Genomic DNA, 20,102 nt, shown 5'->3' on the forward strand with positions numbered 1-20,102 from the left:
ATACATACCCAGTGGCAATGCCTCATGCTGGTGTTGGCTTCGAATAGCAGCTACCAGGCTGTGTCCTGGCCTGGCCAGTAAAGTGGCTCCTCTGTTTCTACAGACTTCTGAGGCCTAATTTTAAAACAAAATTGTAAGCATTGGAAATCTGTTATCAGTTTCAGACGGGTCTTTTCATACCAATTTTTTCACTCAAGTCAAAAAAATGTAGTAAAGTTATAATCCTCAAGGTAATGGAAAATGAGGAAGTTTTAAAAAATGACTAAATAGAGTGGTCGACAAGCTATATTATGGTTTTTAAGAAAGTGACTGTACCAAATGTCATGAATGTTAATCAAATTAATACAGTGAAAGGACTAAGAAATATTTCTCATCACAAATATATTAAAGAGAGATAAATTCTAGATAAATACTATCAGTAAGGTAGGTTTACAACCCTCCTTTCCAAGAGGTGGGTTGAACTTTATTACTGAATGTGAAATGACCTTGCGCTTTTGGACAGTACTGATTATACTTGAAGGGCCATTCTTTGTGGAGTGTCTATTATTCTATTCACTGTGCTGGCTTCTCTTCACGTAGTATCTGATATCCTTTCAAATTCTGCAAGATAAGCATTATTAACCCCAATTCACAAATAGGGAATCTGAGGATCCAAGAAAAGTAAGTTTCTCCAAAATTTTCAACTGTAAGAGACAAAGCCAGCATCTAGCGAGCACTCGACTGCAAATCACGTGTTTGCTCCTCCCATGCTGCAGCCTGCAGCTAGCATCTTGGCTTTGGTTGGGTATTTTGACAAAACTCCATGGCCTAAATAACTTGCTTGGCCTAAAATTGATATTTGTGATAATTAACTTAAACTAACTTAGCTTGATTTTAGATTTTAATAAATCCCCCAAATTCTAGAGCATGATAATGAACTTTCTACCATGACTCCATATGCATTTTGTTCCTCAAGATCTTTGCAGAGTAAGGTGTTAAAGAAAAGGCACTCTAGATTTTCCACATTGGAGTACATTCACCAGATAGATGGGATTTACTGCAGAGTACAACTCGTTCTATGACATTTGGCAAAGCTTGCTAGATTTCATGCCACCTGCATGCATGTCTCCCTTTGATGTCATTTGCACTCAGTTCTGCTCAGCTGGTGCAGCCAGACAGCAAGGTTTAGGAGGAGCTGGTACTTCTGCAGCAGCAGTTTCCAGTCTCAATTAAATGGTTACATGCAAAGGGATGAAGGAAAAGTTTGCTGATTAACTAACTATGCACTATCAAGTCTCCACATTTATCTTTTTTCCCATGAATTAATAAATATGTAAAGGCTTTATGCGACTAAAATGATATGGGTTTTTCCTTGTGGGGGGGAATTATGTCAGTCTGCCTTAATGTGTTTTTAAAATAGTGTTGATGCTGTAAAGACAGGATTCTCAAAGACTGCTCAACTAAAGATTATGTAAGTGATGAGCTACAGAGTGAAACTGGGGAAGCAGATAGATCCACTGGCTGAGCTTGAGAAGGCTGGGCTATGCACCGAACTCAGGAAACACCTGCTGTCTCATGTGAGTGAAGGTGTGTATCTGTCAGTGGGTCATCCCAGGATGAAGAGGGCTTTGAAACATGAAAAGACTCACTTCTACTTCTGGCCGTCACAGGTGGTGCATGCGTTGCAGATATACTTCAGGGAAAAATGGTGCCTACTTCTGAGGCTATCTGTTTACTGGCAAAACTAAGCCACGTTGAAAAACTTCAGAAACTGGATGAAGTCTAACCACCCCAGTGGTAGATGGCTGACTGAAGAATATGCTCCAGGCCAGCAGTGAGTGAGACAGAGGAAACAACACAGGGGAGAGGCAGGGCTGACAGGGTCCCTGAGCCATAGAAATGTCTGCCAAAGGTTGGTACCAGATAGCCCACCAACGCAAGCCCAGAGGGTAGGAAGGTGAGGCAGAAATGTCCTTCTCCAACTAGGGCCCCAGGAACTGACAGAGAAGAAGACAATTTCAGGCAAGCTGGAGGAAATTCTAACATTCTAAGATTGAGCTAGATATAGGAGGTGCTAGGATCCTTGCAGCCTGGAGGTGCTACTAATTGATGCACCCGGAGGGATGTCTGACATCAACTGAGCAACTCACTGCAAAGATGATACCAACATTACTTTGCTTTTCTAACTACTGAGAGTGACTAGAAGACTGGATTTTTGAGGTGATGGGGCAAGATGGTGGAGTAGAGGTCCGCCCAGGGCACCTCACAAAAAGGACCAGAACAACTAACAGTTAAATATCAATGCGAGTGTCAATGGGAGAGCACAGGAGTGCAGCAGGAGACTGGTAAGAGCATGAAAGCCCAGGATGGTGGCATAGAGAGGAGTGAGAGGCACATGAACTCAGCCACCACATCTCTACCAGGGGGATGAGCACATGAAAGACTTTCCCTTGCAGGAAGAAAAGGCAGGCAGAGGGTCACTCTGACCTCCATCCTCACAACAGAAACCTGTAGCTTCTTCTGCTACCTAGAGCACATGCACTGCATTGCTATAGAACAGGAGCACATACTGTGCACTCCCCACACTACCCCCCATGACCCAGGCCAATGCAGGATGGCCAAAGCAGGAGGGCCAATGCAGAATGGCAGATGCAAGATGGCTGATGCAGGATAGTGCCATCTTGGAACCAGAGCTGCTGTGGGAGCACACCCTGCCCTTAGGCCAGCAGCCAGGAAACTTCCCCAGGCTTAAGGCCCACAGTGGCTGTGACTCTAGTCCTGAAGTCTAGAAGCCAGCCACAGGCCTGCTGAATTTACAACCCCCCAGGTTCTCAGCCAGAGATCAGACAGGCACACACCTGCCAGTGGGCTGGGTTCTATGTGCACAAGCTCCCAACCTGGAAAAACAGCTCACAGGTCCCCATTCTAATGAACACAGCCCCAAGCCAGTGGAAATAAAACACATCTGTGCCCTCCAGAATATCAGGCAGGAGGTCTTTCCCTTAACAATTTGGACTGGCATCCTCACTCACCACCTGAAGCCCCATCTAGAGGCCTCTTACTCTACCCAGCCAAATTCCAAAGACATTTGCAGGTGAAAGTCCTTCCCCACACAAGCCCTCTACAAGAGTTGAAGAGGTGACTCTTCCACTAGATGCACAGATATCAATGCAGGGAAAGAAGAAACATGAAAAAACAAGGAAACATGACACCAGCAAAGAAACACAATAATGCTCCAATAACTGATCCCAAAGAATCAGAAATTGCCAACTTGTCAGAAAAGGAGTTCAAATTAATAATCTAAGGGAAACACACCAAGGTACAAGAGAATACGGGCAAAAAATTCAGTGAAATCAGAAAAACAATTCATGACCTGAATGAGAAATTTAACAAAGAGACAGATGTTATAAAAAACTCAAACAGAAATCTTGGAGTTGAAGAAATCATTGTGTGAAACAAAAAACGCATCCGAGAGTCTCAAAAACAGACCAGATCATGCAGAAGAAAGAATTTCTGATCGACCCAAGAAGACAAAAAAAGAAAAAGAACTTAAAAAATGAACAATGCCTACAAGATTTATAGGATACTATTAAGTGAACAAATATTCAAATAATAGGCATTCCAGAAGGAGAAGAAAACAAAAAAGATACTGAACACATATTTAATGAAATGACAACTAAAAACATGCCTAGTCTTGGGAAAAATATAAACATCTAACTCCAGGAAGCTCAAAGGTCCCCAAATTCAACTCGAAAAGGCTTTCTCAAAGACACATTGTAGTCAAATTATCAAAAGTTGAAGACAAAGAGAGAATTCTAAAAACAGCAAGAAAAAAGCCTCAAGTCATTTATAAGGGAATCTGCATTAGACTAACAGCAGACTACTCATGAGAAACCCTACAGGCCAGGAGAGAATGGGATAATATATTCAAAGTACTGAAAGAAAAAACTGCCAGTCAAGAATACTATACCCAAGCAAAGCTATCCTTTAGGAAGGAAAGATAAATAGTCTTTCTCAGATAAACAAAAATTAAGGGAATTCATCTCCACCAGTCAGGCCTTACAAGAAATGCTTAGGAAAGTCCTACATCTAGAAGAGAAGGAATGATAATCACCATCATGAAAACCTTTGAAAATATAAAATTTACTGATAGAATAGACACAAATTAGAAAGAGAAAGGAGTCAAACCTGACACAGAAAACCACCAAATCACAAGGATAAACAATAAGAGAGGAAGAAAGGAACAAAGGATACAGAACACAATCAGAAAACAATCAACAAAATAACAAGAGAAAGACCTCACATATCAATGATAATCCTGAATGTGAACAAATTAAATACTCCTATTAAAAGACATAGACTAGTTGAATGGATACAAAATCATGACCAATCCATATGCTGCCTGCAAGAAATGAATCTTACCTGCAAAGACACACATAGACTGAAAGTGAAGGGATGGAAAAAGATATTCCATGCAAATGGAAAACAAAAGACAGCAGGAATAGCTATACTTATATCAGATAAAGCAGACTGTAAATCAAAATCTGTACTAAGAGATGAGGAAGGACATTATATAATGATAAAGGGATTAACAAAGCAAGAGGATGTAACAATTATAAATATATATATACACCCAACACCATAGCAACAATGTATATAAAGCAAATATTATCAGAGCTAAAGGGAGAGAGATGCCAAGACAATAATAGTTGGGGACTTTAACACCCCACTCTCAGCATTAGACAGATCATTGAGACAGAAAATCAACAAAGAAATACCAGATTTAAATGGCTCCATAGAACAGATGGACCTAACAGACATATACAGAACATTTACTCCAACAGTTGCAGAATATACATTTTTCTCATCAGCACATGGAACATTCTCCAGATTTACCATATGCTAGGCTACAAAACTAGTCGCAACAAGTTCAAAAAAATCAAAATCACATCAAGTATCTTTTCTGGCTATAATGGAATAAAACTAGAAATCAATAACAAGAACTTTTGAAACTATGCAAGTACATAGAGACTAAACAACATGTTCCTAAATGACTAATGAGTCAATGAAAAGATTAAGAAGGAAATTAAAAAAATTGCTTCAAACAAATGAGGACAGAAACACAACAGGCTACACCCATGGGATATAGCTAAGGCAGTATTAAGAGGAAAGTTTATAGCAATAAATGCCAAAATTAAAAAAAAACAAAAAGATTTCAAATAAACAACCTAACAATGCACCTCAAGGTACTGGAAAAGAACAAACAAAACCCAAAGTAAGTAGAAGAAAAAAATAATAAAAATCAGAGCAGAAATAAATAAAATTGAGACTAAAAATAAAACACAAAAGATCAATCAAATAAAAAGTTTGTTTTTTGAAAAGGTAAACAAAATTGGCAAACCATTAGCTAGACTAACCAAGAAAAAAAGAGAAAGGACTCAAATAAATAAAATCAGAATTGCAAAAGGAGACATAACAACTGATATCACTGAAATACAAAGGATCATTAGAGACTATCATGAACAACTATATGCCAATAAATATGAAAACCTAGAGGAAATGAATAAATTACTGGACATATATGACCTACCAAGATTGAACCAAGAAGAAATAAAAAACCTGAATAGACCAGTAACAAGTAACCAGATTGGATCAGTAATGAAAAGTCTCTGAACAGAGAAAAGCCCAGGAACAGATGGATTTACAGCTTAATTCTAACAAACATTTAAAGAACTAATACCAATATTTGTTGAACTATTTTAAAAAATTTAAGTGGAAAAAAAACCTCCTACTACAAGGCCAACACTACCCTTATACCAAAACCAAGTAAGGACACAACAACAAAAAAAGAAAACTACAGGCCAATATCCCTAATGAATACCGACGCAAAAATTCTCAATACAATACTAGCAAACTGAATTCAACACCACATCAAAAAGATTATACACCATGATCAAATGGGATTTATTTCAGGGATTCAAGGATGTTTCAACATGTGCACATCAATAAATGTAACACATCACGTCAAGAAAATGAAAGAAAAAAACATACGAACATCTTGATAGACATAGAAAAAGCATTTGATAAAATTCAACATCCATTCATGATAAAAACTCTCAACAGATTAGGTATAGAAGGAAAGTAATAAAACAAAAATAAAATAAAATAAAGGCTACATAAAGGCTTAATAAAATAAAGGCTATAAAATGACAAACCCACAGCTAACATCATACAGAAAGTTTTCCCCCTAGGAACTGGAAAAAAACAAGGATGCCCAGTCTCACTACTTTTATTCACCACAGTACTGGAAGTACTACCCAAAGCAATTAGACAAGAGAAAGAAATAAAGGGCATCCAAATTGGAAAGGAGGAATTCAAATTGTCCCTGTTTGCAAATGATATGATTCTATATACAGAAAAATATGAAGACTCTACCAAAAACTGCTAGACGTGAAAAACAAATTCAGTGAAGTTGCAGAATACAAAGTCAACATACAAAAATCAGTAGCATTTCTATGCACCAAGAAGCTTGCAGAAAAAGAAATCAATACATTTACAATAGTAAAAACAACAAAAATTAAATATCTAGGATAAATTTAACCAAGGAGGTGAAATATGTCTACAAGGAAAACTGTTAAAGAATATTAAAGAAATTAAAGAAGGCACAGAAAAATGGAAAGACATCCCATGCTCATGGAGTGGAAGACTCAATATTGTCAAAATGACCATATACCCAAAGCAATCTATGAATCTGGTATAATCTCCATCAAACTACCAATGATGTACTTCACAGAAATAGAAAAAAACAATTCAAAAATTTATATGTAACAGCAAAAGACAACAAATAGTCAAAACAATCCTGAGCAAAAAGAACAAAGTGGCATCACAATCCCTGATTTCAAAATATACTACAAAGCTACAGTAATCAAAACAGCATATAATCAAAACAAAAAGAGACACATAGACCAATGGAACAGAATAGAGAATTCAGAAATAAATTCATGTACCTACAGACAACTGATTTTTGACAAAGGCACCAAGAACATACATTGAGGAAAGACAGTCTCTTTAATAAAGTGTGCTGGGAAAGTTGGAGATTCATCTATGGAAGAATGAAACTAGATCCCTGTCTCTCACCATATACCAAAATCAACTTAAAATGTATTAAAGACTTAAATGTAAGACCCCCAGACCATAAAACTAGAAAAAAACATAGGATAAATGCTTCAGGACATAGGACTGGGCAAAGATTTTATGAATAAGACTTCTAAAACACAGACAACAAAGGTAAAGATAAACAAGTGGGATTACATCAAATGAAAAAGCTTCTGCACAGCAAAGGAAAAAACTAACAGAGCAAAATGATAAGCTGTAGAATGGGAGAAAGTATTTGCAAAATATGCATCTGAAAAGGAATTAATATCCATAATACATAAAGAACTCAACTCAATAGTTAAAAAAACAAATAATCTAATTAAAAAATGGGCAAATGAGCTGAAAAGAGATTTCTCAAAAGAAGACATACAAATGGCCTACAAGTAAATGAAAAAATGATTAACATCACTAATCATCAGACAAATGCAAATCAAAACCACAATGAGATGTTGTGTCACCCCAGTTAGAATGGCTATTATCAAAAAGACAGAAAATAACAAATGCTGGTGAGGATGCAGAGAAAAGAGAACTCTTCTATACTGTTGGTAGGACTGTAAATTAGTACAGCCACTATAGAAAACAGTGTGGAGGTTCCTCAAATAACTACAGATAGAACTATGTACGATCCAGCAATCCCACTACAGGGTATATATACACAGAATGGAAATCAACAAGTTGGAGGGATACCTGCACTTCCACGTTGATCTCAGCTCTATTTACAATAGTCAAGACTTGGAATCAATCTAAATGTCCATCAACAGATGACTGGATTTAAACAAATGTGGTTTGTATGTACAATGGAATATTACTCAGCCATAAAAAAGAATAAAATTCTGCCATTTGCAGGAACATGTATGAGTCAGGAGAAAATTATAAGTGAAATAACCGAGGCACAGAAAGAGAAATACTGCATCTTCTCAGTCATATGCAGAAGCTTAAACGTTGATCTCACAGAAATAGAGAGTAGAATAGTGGTAAGCAGAGGATGGTATGGACAGTGGGGAGGGGGAGGAGGGATAAGGAGAGGGTGGCCAATGGATACAAAGTTGTAGCTAGATAGGAAGAATAAGATCTCGTGTTCTATAGCACTGCAGGAAGACTACAGCCAACAACCAATTGCTGTGTAACTTCAATCAGCTAGGTGAGAGGATGCTGAATGTTCCCAGCACAAAGAGGTGACAAATGTTTGAGTTGGTGGACGTGCTAAATACCCTGATATGATCATCGCACACTGTTTAGCTATACCCAAATATCACATTGCACTCCATAAATATATACAATTATCATGGATCAATTAGGAGCAAAGAAAAATAAAAAAATTGTACAGCAGAAGTAGATTAGAGATTACCAGAAATAGAGGGGTGGGGAAAACAGAGAAAGAAAAAATGAGAAGTTATTGCTTAACGGGTACGGGGTCAGGGTTTATGTTTAGGATGACGAAGAAGCTTTGGAAATAGATAAAGGTAGTGGTTATACAGCATAGTGAATGTAATTAATTCCACGCAATTGTGTGTTTGAAAATGTTTAAAATGGAAATCCTTATGGTGCACATGTTTTACCACAATAAAAATAAAAGACTGGATTTTCCATTTAAAACCAAAATTACACGACTCGAATTTCCTAGCATTTGACCCTTTCAGTTGTACTGAGTTTCTTTTTTTTTTTTTTTTTTTTTTATTTATTTTTTTTTTTAATTTTATTTTGTCGATATACATTGTAGCTGATTAATGCTCCCCATCACCAAAACCTCCCTCCCTTCTCCCTCCCCCCCTCCCCCCCAACCATGTCCTTTCTGTTTGTTTGTTGTATCAACTTCAAATAATTGTGGTTGTTATATCTGTACTGAGTTTCTCAGGGGTTGTGTGTACATGTGTGTGCACTTGTGCATGTGTGTGGGCTCCGCATGAGGGATCAAGGGAGTAAGGAGAGGGCTCTTGGAGGCTTGCCTCTCCTCAGACATGCTGTGACTATTCTGCTATGACCAGGTGAAACCAAGTTTACAGTAGGGACTCCTTTTAGGATTTCTTTTTCTTTTGTTGATTGCTTTAACTATAATTATAAATGAGAAAACTTCAAACATTTAGCTCTCCAGGAAAAACAAAATAGATATCCTCAGAAAATAGTTTTTAGTGACTGGTAAACAAGCTTGCAGTATTACAATTTGGAAATGTATACTAGCGATTTTTTAAAAAATTGTGATTGGAAATTTCAGGTTTTAGACTGCATTTGGGTTAATCAGCTAATGCTCTTTCTGAAAACACCGAAGACCTGATGACAAAAAAATAAAAATAAAAATAAAAAAAGATAGTTCAGAGGAAAGGCCCAAATGATGAAATTACGTTTATCTCTAGAGTTCTCTTATGTTCTAAAAAGAGATCATTAGCAAGGTTTTCAGAATCATCTTAAGGAAACAAAAGAAAGAGATCATTTGAGTTGCTCAATATTTTTATAATAGTGAAAAATAGGCAAGAAACTGTATGAGGGCAGGCTTGATTTAAATGATGATAGATGCATATGGTAAAATATTATACAAGAGTTTTCGTGACATGGAAATTGCCTGCAAGGTACTGTGATGGTAAAGTAGGATGCAGAACCACAGACAACATGATCCAGTATTTTACTTTGATGTGTCTAGGGGTGTCTCCAGATGGGGAATTATGATCACCATTTAATTTCTTTCCCATCTGTGTCTGTGTTTTCTATACTCATTACATATTACTTATAATAAAAAAGTTTACATCTCGGGACCCCCACATCATGGGACCCCAATCAGGCCAGTCCCCACCTCCCAGAGAGGCCTGAGAGCCTCTGGGCCCACACGACCCAAGCCAGCCATGCCAGAACAGGCAGGTACTGCATGTCACAGGACCCCCAGACCAGGCCAGTCCCTGCTGCCCAGAGAGGCCCAAAAGCCATTGGGACCACATACCATGAGCTAGCCACAACAGGACAGGCAGGAGCCATGTAGCAGGACCCCCAACCCAGGCCACTGCCCACCACCCAGCTAGGTCTGAAAAGCCACTGGGACCACACGTCCTGAGCCATCCATAGTGGAACAGTCAGGTGCCGCATTGTGGGTCCCCCAGCCCAGGCCAGTCCCTGCCACCCAAAATTGGCAGTCCCAGAAGGATCCAGGCCAGACATCAAGGTGGAATGATACCACCTGCTACAATGACTAAACACCAATGGAAAGATATCAGAAATTTGAAAAATCAAGAAAGTACGACACCATCAAAGGAAAATAATAACTCTCAGGCTCTAGATCCTATAGAACAGGAAGTCCTTGAAATAACCAACAAGGAATTTCGAGCAACAACTATAAGAAAGCTAAATGAGATATAAAAAAACTCAGTTAGACAACACAATGAAACGAAAAAAGTATAGAGGACCTGAAAGAAGAAATGTACAAAGAAATCAATGCCTTGAAAAAGAATGTAGCAGGGCTTGCAGAGCCGAAGGATTCATTCAACAAAATAAAAAACACAACAGAGAGTTTAACCAGTGGGCTAGAAGAAGCAGAAGAGAGAATTTCTGACCTTGAAGATGGGCTGTTTTAAATAACATGGGCAGAACCAAAAAAAAAAAAAAAAAAAAAAAAAGAAAAAATAATTTTAAAAATTGAAGAAAATCTAAGAGAGATAAGAGACAACCTTAAGTGCACAAATATCTGAATCATGGGTCTTCCAGAGGCGCGGAAGAAGGAAATGGCATTGAAAACATATTCAATGAAATGATAGCAGAAAACCTCTCAGGTATAGGGGAAGACACAGATCTTCAGATTCAGGAGGCCCAAAAATCCCCAAACATATTCAACCTAAAAAGGTCCTCTCCAAGACATGTTATAGTCAAACTGGCAAAACTCAAAGACAAAGAGAGAAGCATCAAGTCACCTATAAGGGAACCTCAATCAGACGAATATCAGACTTTTCATCAGAAACACTAAAAACCAGAAAAGAATGGGATGACATATTCAAAATACTAGAAGACAAAAATTGTCAGGCAAGAATACTTTACCCAGGAAGGCTATCCTTCTGAATTGAAGGACAAATAGTATATTTCGTAGACAAGCAAAAACTACAAGAGTTCACTACCACATGACCAGCCTTACAAGAAATTCTCAAGGGAGTACTGGGTTTGGTACCTGAAAAACCACTATCACTGCCATGAATGCTCAAGAAAGAACAAAGCCAAACAGTAAAATAAAAATGATAACAATAAAGAGAAAATATAGTTAAGACATCTAAACAAAAATCAGTAAAATGCTAGGAGTAAATCAACACCTTTCAATAATAACTCTAAATGTAAAGGGATTGAATTCCCCACTCAAAAGACATGACTGACTGACTGACTAGATTAAAAAGATGTACCCAACAATATGTTGCCTTCAAGAGACTCATCTCATCTGCAAAGATACACATAGACTAAAAGTGAAAGAATGGGAAAAAATACACCATGAAAATAGAAATGAAAAACAAGCTGAAGTAGCTATTCTTATATCAGATAAAATAGACTTTAAACCAAAAACCATAAAAAGAGGTAAAGAAGGCCACTACATAATGAAAAAATGATCTATCCATCAAGAAGACATAACAATCATAAATGTATATGCACCTAACATTGGAGGAGCCAGATTTATAAAGCAAACACTTTTAGACCTAGAGAATGAGACAGACACTAATACCATAATAGAATGGGACCTAAACACCATCTCAATATTGGACAGATCATCTACACAAAAAATCAACAGAGAAATACAAGATCTGAACAACACTTTAGACCAATTGGTCTTGGCAGATATCTACAGAATATTCCACCCAACAACTTCATAATATTCATTCTTCTCATCAGCACATGGAACATTCTCCAGGACAGACCACATATTAGGTCACAAATCAAGTGTTGACAAATTCAAAAAATTGGAATTATTCCATGTATTTTTTCAGATCACAATGGATTAAAATTAGAAATCAATAACAAATGAAACTCTGAAAAGTATACAAACACACAGAAATTAAATATTCTACTTAATGACATATGGGTCCAAGGAGAAATTAAACAGGAAATCAAAAATTTCTTGAAACTAATGACACATCATACCAAAACCTGTGGGATACTTCAAAAGCAGTACTAAGGGGGAAATTTATCACATTAAACGCTTACTTCATTAGCATGGAATGATGCCAAGTAAACAACCTAACACTTCACCTTAAAAATCTAGAAAAACAAGAACAATCCAAACCCAAAGTTAGTAGATGGAAAGAAAAAATTAAGATCAGAGCAGAACTAAATGAAATAGAAACCCCAAAATGATACAAAAGATCAATGAAACAAAAAGTTGGCTTTTTGAAAAGATAAATAAAATTGACAACCCTTTAGCAAGGCTAACTGAGAAGAGAGAAGACCCAAATAACAAAAATTAGAAATGAAAAAGGTGATATTACAACTGATACTTCAGAGATACAAAGAATCACTAGAGACTACTCTAAACAACTATATGTCAATAAATTTGAAAATCTGGAGGAAATGGATTAATTTCTGGACACACGTCAACTACCAAAACTGAGCCAAGAAGATATAGAAAATCTGAACAGACCAAAAAGAATAAAAGAGACTGAAGCTGTTATCAGAAGTCTCCCAACAAAGAAAAGCCCAGGACCTGACAGGTTCACTGCAGAATTCTACTAAACCTTCAAAGAGGAATTGATACCAATTCTCTATAAACTATTCCAAAAGACTGAAACAGAGGCCATTCTCCCAAACTCATTCTATGAGGCAAACAACACCCTGATACCAAAACCAGACAGAGATACAACAAAAAAATAAAACTACAGGCCAATATCCTTTATGAATATAGACACAAAAATCCTCAATAAAATACTAGCTAACAGAATACAGCAACACATACACAGAATTATACACCATGATCAAGTGGGATTTACCCCAGAGATTCAGGGTTGGTTCAACACAGGCAAATCAATAAATGTGATATGCCATATCAATAAAATCAAAGATGAAAACCTCTACACATGATCATCTCTACACATGCTGAAAAAGCATTTGACAAAATTCAACATTCGTTCATCATACTCTCTACAAGTTAGGTATAGTTGGAAAGTATCTCAACACAATTAAAGCCATATATGATAAGCCCACTGCCAATATCTTCCTCAATGGGAACTAGACAAGGATGCTCATTCTCACCACTCCTATTCAACACAGTGTTGGAAGTACTAGCCACAACAGAAAAGAGAAGGAAATAAAGGGCATCCAGATTGGAAAAGATAAAGTCGAACTGTCCCTGTTTGCAGATGATGTGGTCCTGTATATCGAACAGACTAAAGCTTCTACAAAAAAACTCTTAGAGTAGATAAATTATTTCAGCAAAGTAGCAGGATACAAAATCAACACACAAAAGTCAGTAGCATTTCTATACTCCAACAATGAACATGCAGAAAAAGAATTAAAGAAAGCTAGCCCATTTACAATAGCCACCAAAAAAATAAAATACTTAGGAATAAAGTTAACCAAGGATGTGAATAATCTCTACAAAGAGAACTACAAACCACTGTTGAGAGAAATTAAAGAGGACACAAGAAAATGGAGAGATATCCCATGCTCTTTGATCAGAAGAATTAACATTGTGAAAATGTCCATATTACCAAAAGTGATCTACAGATTCAATGCAATCCCCATCAAAATTCCAATGACATTTTTTTCAGAAATGGAAAATACTATCCTGACATTTATATGGAATAACAAAGGACCACGAATAGCCAAAGCAATCCTGAGTAAAAAAATAAAGCTGGAGGTAAAACACTACTTGACTTTAAACTATACTCCAAAGCTATAGTAACCAAAACAGCATGGCACTGGCATAAAAACAGACACATGGATCAATCAAATAGAATAGAGAATCCAGAAATCAACCCACACACTCACAGCCATCTGATCTTTGACAAAGGCACCAAGTCTACACACTGGGGAAGAGACTGCCTCTTTAGAAAATGGTGGTAGGAAAACTGGATATTCATATGTAGGAGATTGAAACTAGACCCATACCTCTGACCATATACCAAAATCAACCCCAAATGGATTAAAGAATTAAATATGCATCCTGAAACAATAAAACTTCTTAAAGAAAACATAGGGGAAACACTCGAGGAAATAGGACTGGGTATAGCCTTCATGAATAAGACCCCCAAAGTACAGGCAACTAAAGGAAAACTATACAAATGGGATTATATCAAACTAAAAAGCTTCTGCACAGCAAAACAAACAATTAGCAGAATGAAAAGACAACCAACAGAGTGGGTGAAAATATTTGCAAAATATACACCTGACGAAGGATTAATATCCAGAATAAACAATGAACTCAAACAACTTTACAGCAAAAAATCAAATACCCAATTAGAAAATGGGCAAAGGAGCTGAATAGGCATTTCTCAAAGGAAGATATACGAATGGCCAACAGACACATGAAAAAATGCTCAACATCACTCAGCATTTGGGAAATGCAAATCAAAACTACTTTGAGATATGATCTTACTCCAGTTAAAATGGCTAATATCCAAAAGACTGAGAATGACAAGTGCTGGCAAAGTTGTGGAGAAAAAGGAACTCTCATACACGGTTGGTGGGACTGCAAAATGGTGCAGCCTTTATGGAAAATGGTATGGAAGTTCCTCAAACAATTACAGATAGACCTATCATATGACTCAGCCATTCCAGTGCTGAGAATACACCCAGAGGAATGGAAATCATCACGTTGAAGGGATCCCTGTACTCTCATGTTTATTACAGCACTATTTACAATAACCAAGAGTTGGAACCAGCCCAAATGTCCATCATTGGATGAGTGGATAAGGAAATTGTGGTATAGCTACACAATGGAATACTACTCTGCTATAAAAAAGAACGAAATACTGCCATTCTCAACACCATGGATGGACTTAGAGAAGATTATATGAAGTGAAACAAGTCAGGCACAGAAATAGAAATACCACATGTTCTCACTTATTTGTGGGAGCTAAAAATAAACAAATAAATAAGTATACAAACAAATAAAGGGTGGAGGGGGAAGAAGACACAACAATCACAACAATTCCTTGAACTTGTTAAGACAAGTGAACAGATGTGATGTAGATGGGGGGTAAGGGGGGAGGAAGGAGGAAAAGTGGACTGGTAAAAGGACACAAAAAAACAACTACATTGTATATTGATAAGTTAAAACAAAAAAATTAAAATGTTTATTTTCAAAAGTGTCTGAATTTTACAAATATCTAAGCAAACCTGCAATAGAGTACAGGTTATATAGAACCAAGGTGAAATTTGCCACTTTTAAGAAGCAATGTAGAAATTATTTTCCCCAAAGGCAATCTTTCTGTATGTCAACAGGGCCAGTCAAATGACTTTTGCTATCAAAGAAGCCCACTGGAAAGAATGGCTAGGAGTGACTTTTGCTTTCTTCTGGGTTTTCTTAGTGAGCCAAGTGAAGCAGCAGGAGCGGAGAAGGAACGAAGAAGCCCGCAGCTAGTGTGGTCAGTGCTTGTTGTCAATTCCTGTGACTCGTTGTGATCAGGGTCCACTGTGCTGGGACTCGCGTCTTCTGTTTCTCAACAAGGAGTTTCCCTTCCCTAGCAGACTCCAGCCCTTTCTTGAGCAAACACTAGAAAGCCTTTTTTCGTGCACCTTCTAGAAATTTCCTGTGACTAATGATTTTCTAACCTGACCAAGACAAGGTGATATGAGAAATTAAAATGACATGTTCTGCCGATCCTTCCTTATTAATGCTAATATATGTTGCTAATTACAGTATGAATAAAGACAAATTTCTTAACCTCCAGTGATTCCCTTACTGAGAGGAAGATGAGATCTGGTGTTCATAGCCCTATATACTCTTTATATGTACCTATGTCCAATTCCATTTGGACCTCATGAGATGACATAATGCCTGCTTTGTTGGCACTTAAGTATATTGCAGACAGATGTATCATTAAAATGCTAGTCAAAGTGTCAAATAATGATCGTTTTATGCCTAAATCTTGTGCTCCTGATAACTGCATTCATGAATCTGCCTGACAATTTTCCAGGTAAGGTAAAGGATAATCCACAAGATGTTTAAGTGTTTCTATTAATAATTTACCATTGGGGTTTTGAGTGAGAATATGACCATTTAGGATCCTTAATATGGAAATTGATTTTAATTATGTCTTTAAGGGCAATTTATATAAAAAAATTTATTAAAAAAAATCAACTGCTGGGCAACACTCAGGAGAATGGCTCATGTAAGTGAACAGAAAATATCGATACCTAAGGCTGTGGTCTAAGAAACCTCTATAGCTAATTCCCATTGCCTGTGACCCATGACACAGACCAATCACGGACTATGGAAATAATTCATTGTTTATTCCTGAGTCTCATATGCCTGTCTGCTTCACTGTAATTTGTAATCAGACATCCTGCTGTTCTCACACTCATTATCAAGTTGTCTAACGACAAACCTGTCATCCTCCCCAGCTGGCTTGCCTGCTTATCTTACCAATGTCCTGTAATGGGACTGTGACTCTTTTCAGTCACACAGTCCAGGAAACTTAGAATCAAGCCTCACAGACTGAGAATCACAGGGCTGGAACAGACTTTAGCGGTCACCGTGTGCAGGAGGAGACTGAGGTCCCTGGAAGGGAAGGGATACACAGTGACACACAGCTGCTCTGTGGGGAGGTGTGGCTGTGAGTCCGTCCATCCATGTGCTGACTGAAGTCCCAGCTGCTCTCTTCTGTGCACTTTCAGCTTCCCGAGGCCTCCTCCGACAGTGCATCCTTCACTTTCTGTCTCTGTACCACCCTGATTTGGGGCCTCATCACCTCATATCTGGATGGTGGCAGGGTCCCTAACAGCCCTCGCTCTCAAACCTCTCCTTGCCACAGCCCGGGCTCCTTTTAAAGATACTACTTTACATGCACTGGGAGTTGGGAAATCTGAGTGGTGGTCCTGAACTCTCTGTGTGACTTGAGTTCCTCAGTTTACTTGACTGTAAAATGTAATTCTTAACCAGCGTGTACCACCACTAAGGGGTATTTGTAAATGCTTGGGGGCAGTGGTGGTTAATTTTAGGGGTCAACTTGATTGGGATAAGGGATACCTAGATAGCTGGTAAAGTGCTGTTTCTGGCTGTCTGTGAGGCGTTTCCAGAGAGATTGATACTGGAGTTGTAAACCGAGTAGGGGAGATCTGTCCTCATCCACTGTGGGTGGCACCAGCCGATGGGCCGAGGGCCGGGATAGAATGGAAGGCAGAGGAAAGGTGGCTTCTCTCTCTCATGGAGCTGGGACACTCTTCTTCCCCTGCCCTTGGACATCAGAACTCCAGGTGCTCCTGCCTTCACACTCGGGGACTCTCACCAGAGGCCCCCCAGTTTCTCAGACCTTCGGCCTCGGAGCCAGAGTTACATCACTGGCTCCCCTGGTTCCCAGGCCTGCAGACCTCACGGAGCCACACCACCAGCGTCTCCGATTCCCCAGTTTGCAGGTGGCAGATACTGGGGTTTCTCAGCCTCCACAGTCACACAAGCCAGTTCCCACAGTACATCCCCTCTCATTATCTGTCTGTCTATCTATCCATCATCCTATTGGTTCCGTTTCTCTGGACTAATATGGGTGCCTTTTGTTTTGCTTTGTTTTCTGTTTCTTCACTGTTACAATGACTGGTGGGGTGAGGGCACTCCTGATATTTCATGGACAGACCATGCGATGGGATGGGCCATTTGCACACACCAGAGAACTCCCCTGCACTCAATGCCAATAGTCTTCCCCTGTTGAAAAGAAATGGGTGAAGTGGCCGCTAAAGCCCCTTTTTACACAAAAGTCATCATAGTACTTTCCTCAGATTCATTAATGGGCTCTGTAAAAAGGACCCTCTCCTCTACATGGCATTTGAAGCTCTCCCAAAACCAAAACATAGCAAGTGGGAGTTCACTGTTCTGGCCACACTGAGCTGCTCACTGCTCCTCTGTGCACCCGTCTCAGTCCTCTTCTGTCCCTTGGCTCCGGCTGTGCTTCCTGTGGGGCTGGCCCTCCTTCCCCCTGCACCTAGCTAGGTTCTACCAGTTTCCAAGTTCCGGGTCAGTTACCTTTTCCTGGGGCCTCTTCTGAACTTCAGTGGGTGGCACCTGTCCTAACACCTCTCCTGCCCTCAACCGTATTCTTATTTCTCTTGGTGCTTAACTATATTTTTGGTTTGGTTTTAAAAATAGAATACCAGCTTCTCCAGGGCAGGGATTGTCTCATACTTCTCGGCCTTCCACAGTGCTCACAGGAAGCCAGGCACTTAATCAGCGTTTGTTGAACAACATCATGTCAGAGCAAATGCAGCATTTCCCACTGGCCCATCGCCTCTATTTTTACTCCAGAGCCCCTCCTGCCCCCTCCTCCCCCAGGCTGTGGGCCCCGTGGCAGGAACCAGATGTTCGTTTTCCTAGAGGCTGGCTCTTTGGTCTCTCTGGTGTGCTGCCTCTGGATCAGATACCTGTCCTTCCACCTTCTCTCTAGGTTGCTTTGCTTGGCTTCCCCGTCAGCCCAAAGTGACCAGAAGAGAGAGGATGGGCAGCGGGATGGGAGAGGCTTGGTGAACAGAGTTGGTTGGAGTGGATGACTAGGGAGCACACAGACGGCAGGTGCACACTAATGCCCTGTCATCGTGTGTGTCAGAGTCTTTCAGGTAGCTCTTGGCTGACGCAGATGGCAGCTTTTCATTAATGCTGTTATTAAATTAACTGTTTTTGGGCTATTCAATCATATCAAATAAATGTTTTAGAACAGCTAATACAAGTGGTACCTGTGGTGTCTATGTTGTTCATTCAATTAAAAAAGTTTTTAATATTTATATTTTCAGGTTAATTTCTTATAATTGTAAGAGATCTCTATTTTTGGGGGGTCATCAAACATTGGATAATTGATGTTTTATTAACAGTGACTCTCTGCGGTATTCAGCATCTTTATCACATGTAATTACCCTATGTTAATACTGAAATTGCTTTAATAATATTAAAGAGCCTAGACATTCTAAATAGATTAAAATGGCATATTTCAAGTTGATGTAGAATTTTGAACTTATCCACTACAATCTCAAGACAATACATGTGTACTTTCAGAAATTTATAAAAGTGCCACCAGGGAGGGGACTGTGCACATTCAGCTGAGAAGCTGGGCTGTTGCTCTCTGTGGTCTGTGATCACATCTGCATCTAGAGGGTCCTGACACCCATGGGATGCTCAGGATGTATAATACTCCATCTCTGCATGGTCCCATACCACATTATGTATATGCAAAAAGAAATATTTAGCATGCTTCCAGCAGTATCATGGAATGATGATACCTGAGATGATCACATGAAAGAAAAATTCATTCTATCACACTGGCAGTAAGCCATGAGCGCCCTTCATTGGGAACAGTTCTGTCTCTCAGTATACAGAGGACTGCTCCTGGAGAAGTGGTAAATAATTGATGCTGATACATCAGCAACAGACTCTTCCCTTGAGACTGTGTTTGCCTTCTGGAAGTGTGGCTGTTGGGAGGATTGCTACGATCCCAGCTTCTCCTGGGATGTCTACTGTGGCTTTCCCTGGAATGACTCTCTGTGGCAGATGTGTGTGTGGATATATATATATATATATATATATATATATATATATATATATATATATATATATATATCTCCTTCCTACACACCACCTTTTCCATTTTTTTACCTCATTACAATCCAGTACTATGAGGTGTTTTATGGGAAATAGTTCTCAGAGCCCACATCTCCTGAGATCCGGTTTCTGTGAACAGAGGGCAGAGATGTGTCATCAGGACGTAAGAAGTATTTGCTCATGATGCTGTTAGGAACTGACTGGAAGTAGAGAAGAGCTACCTGCTGAGTTGGGAAAGGAGGAGAGGAAATGGTACAGGATATAGAGTCATTCAGAG

At 38.9% G+C, this 20,102-nt stretch overlaps 1 protein-coding gene across 1 annotated transcript in view; it reads right to left on the bottom strand.

The window, feature by feature from the left end:
- HECW1 (HECT, C2 and WW domain containing E3 ubiquitin protein ligase 1) overlaps window positions 1-20,102 on the bottom strand; it is a 241,863-nt gene that overhangs the window by 71,648 nt on the left and 150,113 nt on the right. The window contains exon 15 of the mRNA XM_063114547.1: window positions 9-114. Within this exon, the coding sequence (XP_062970617.1) occupies window positions 9-114 (106 nt within the window). The remainder of the gene's footprint in view (window positions 1-8; window positions 115-20,102) is intronic.

This window comes from Cynocephalus volans, chromosome 11 (genome assembly GCF_027409185.1).
Source record: "Cynocephalus volans isolate mCynVol1 chromosome 11, mCynVol1.pri, whole genome shotgun sequence".
NCBI lineage: Eukaryota > Metazoa > Chordata > Mammalia > Dermoptera > Cynocephalidae > Cynocephalus > Cynocephalus volans.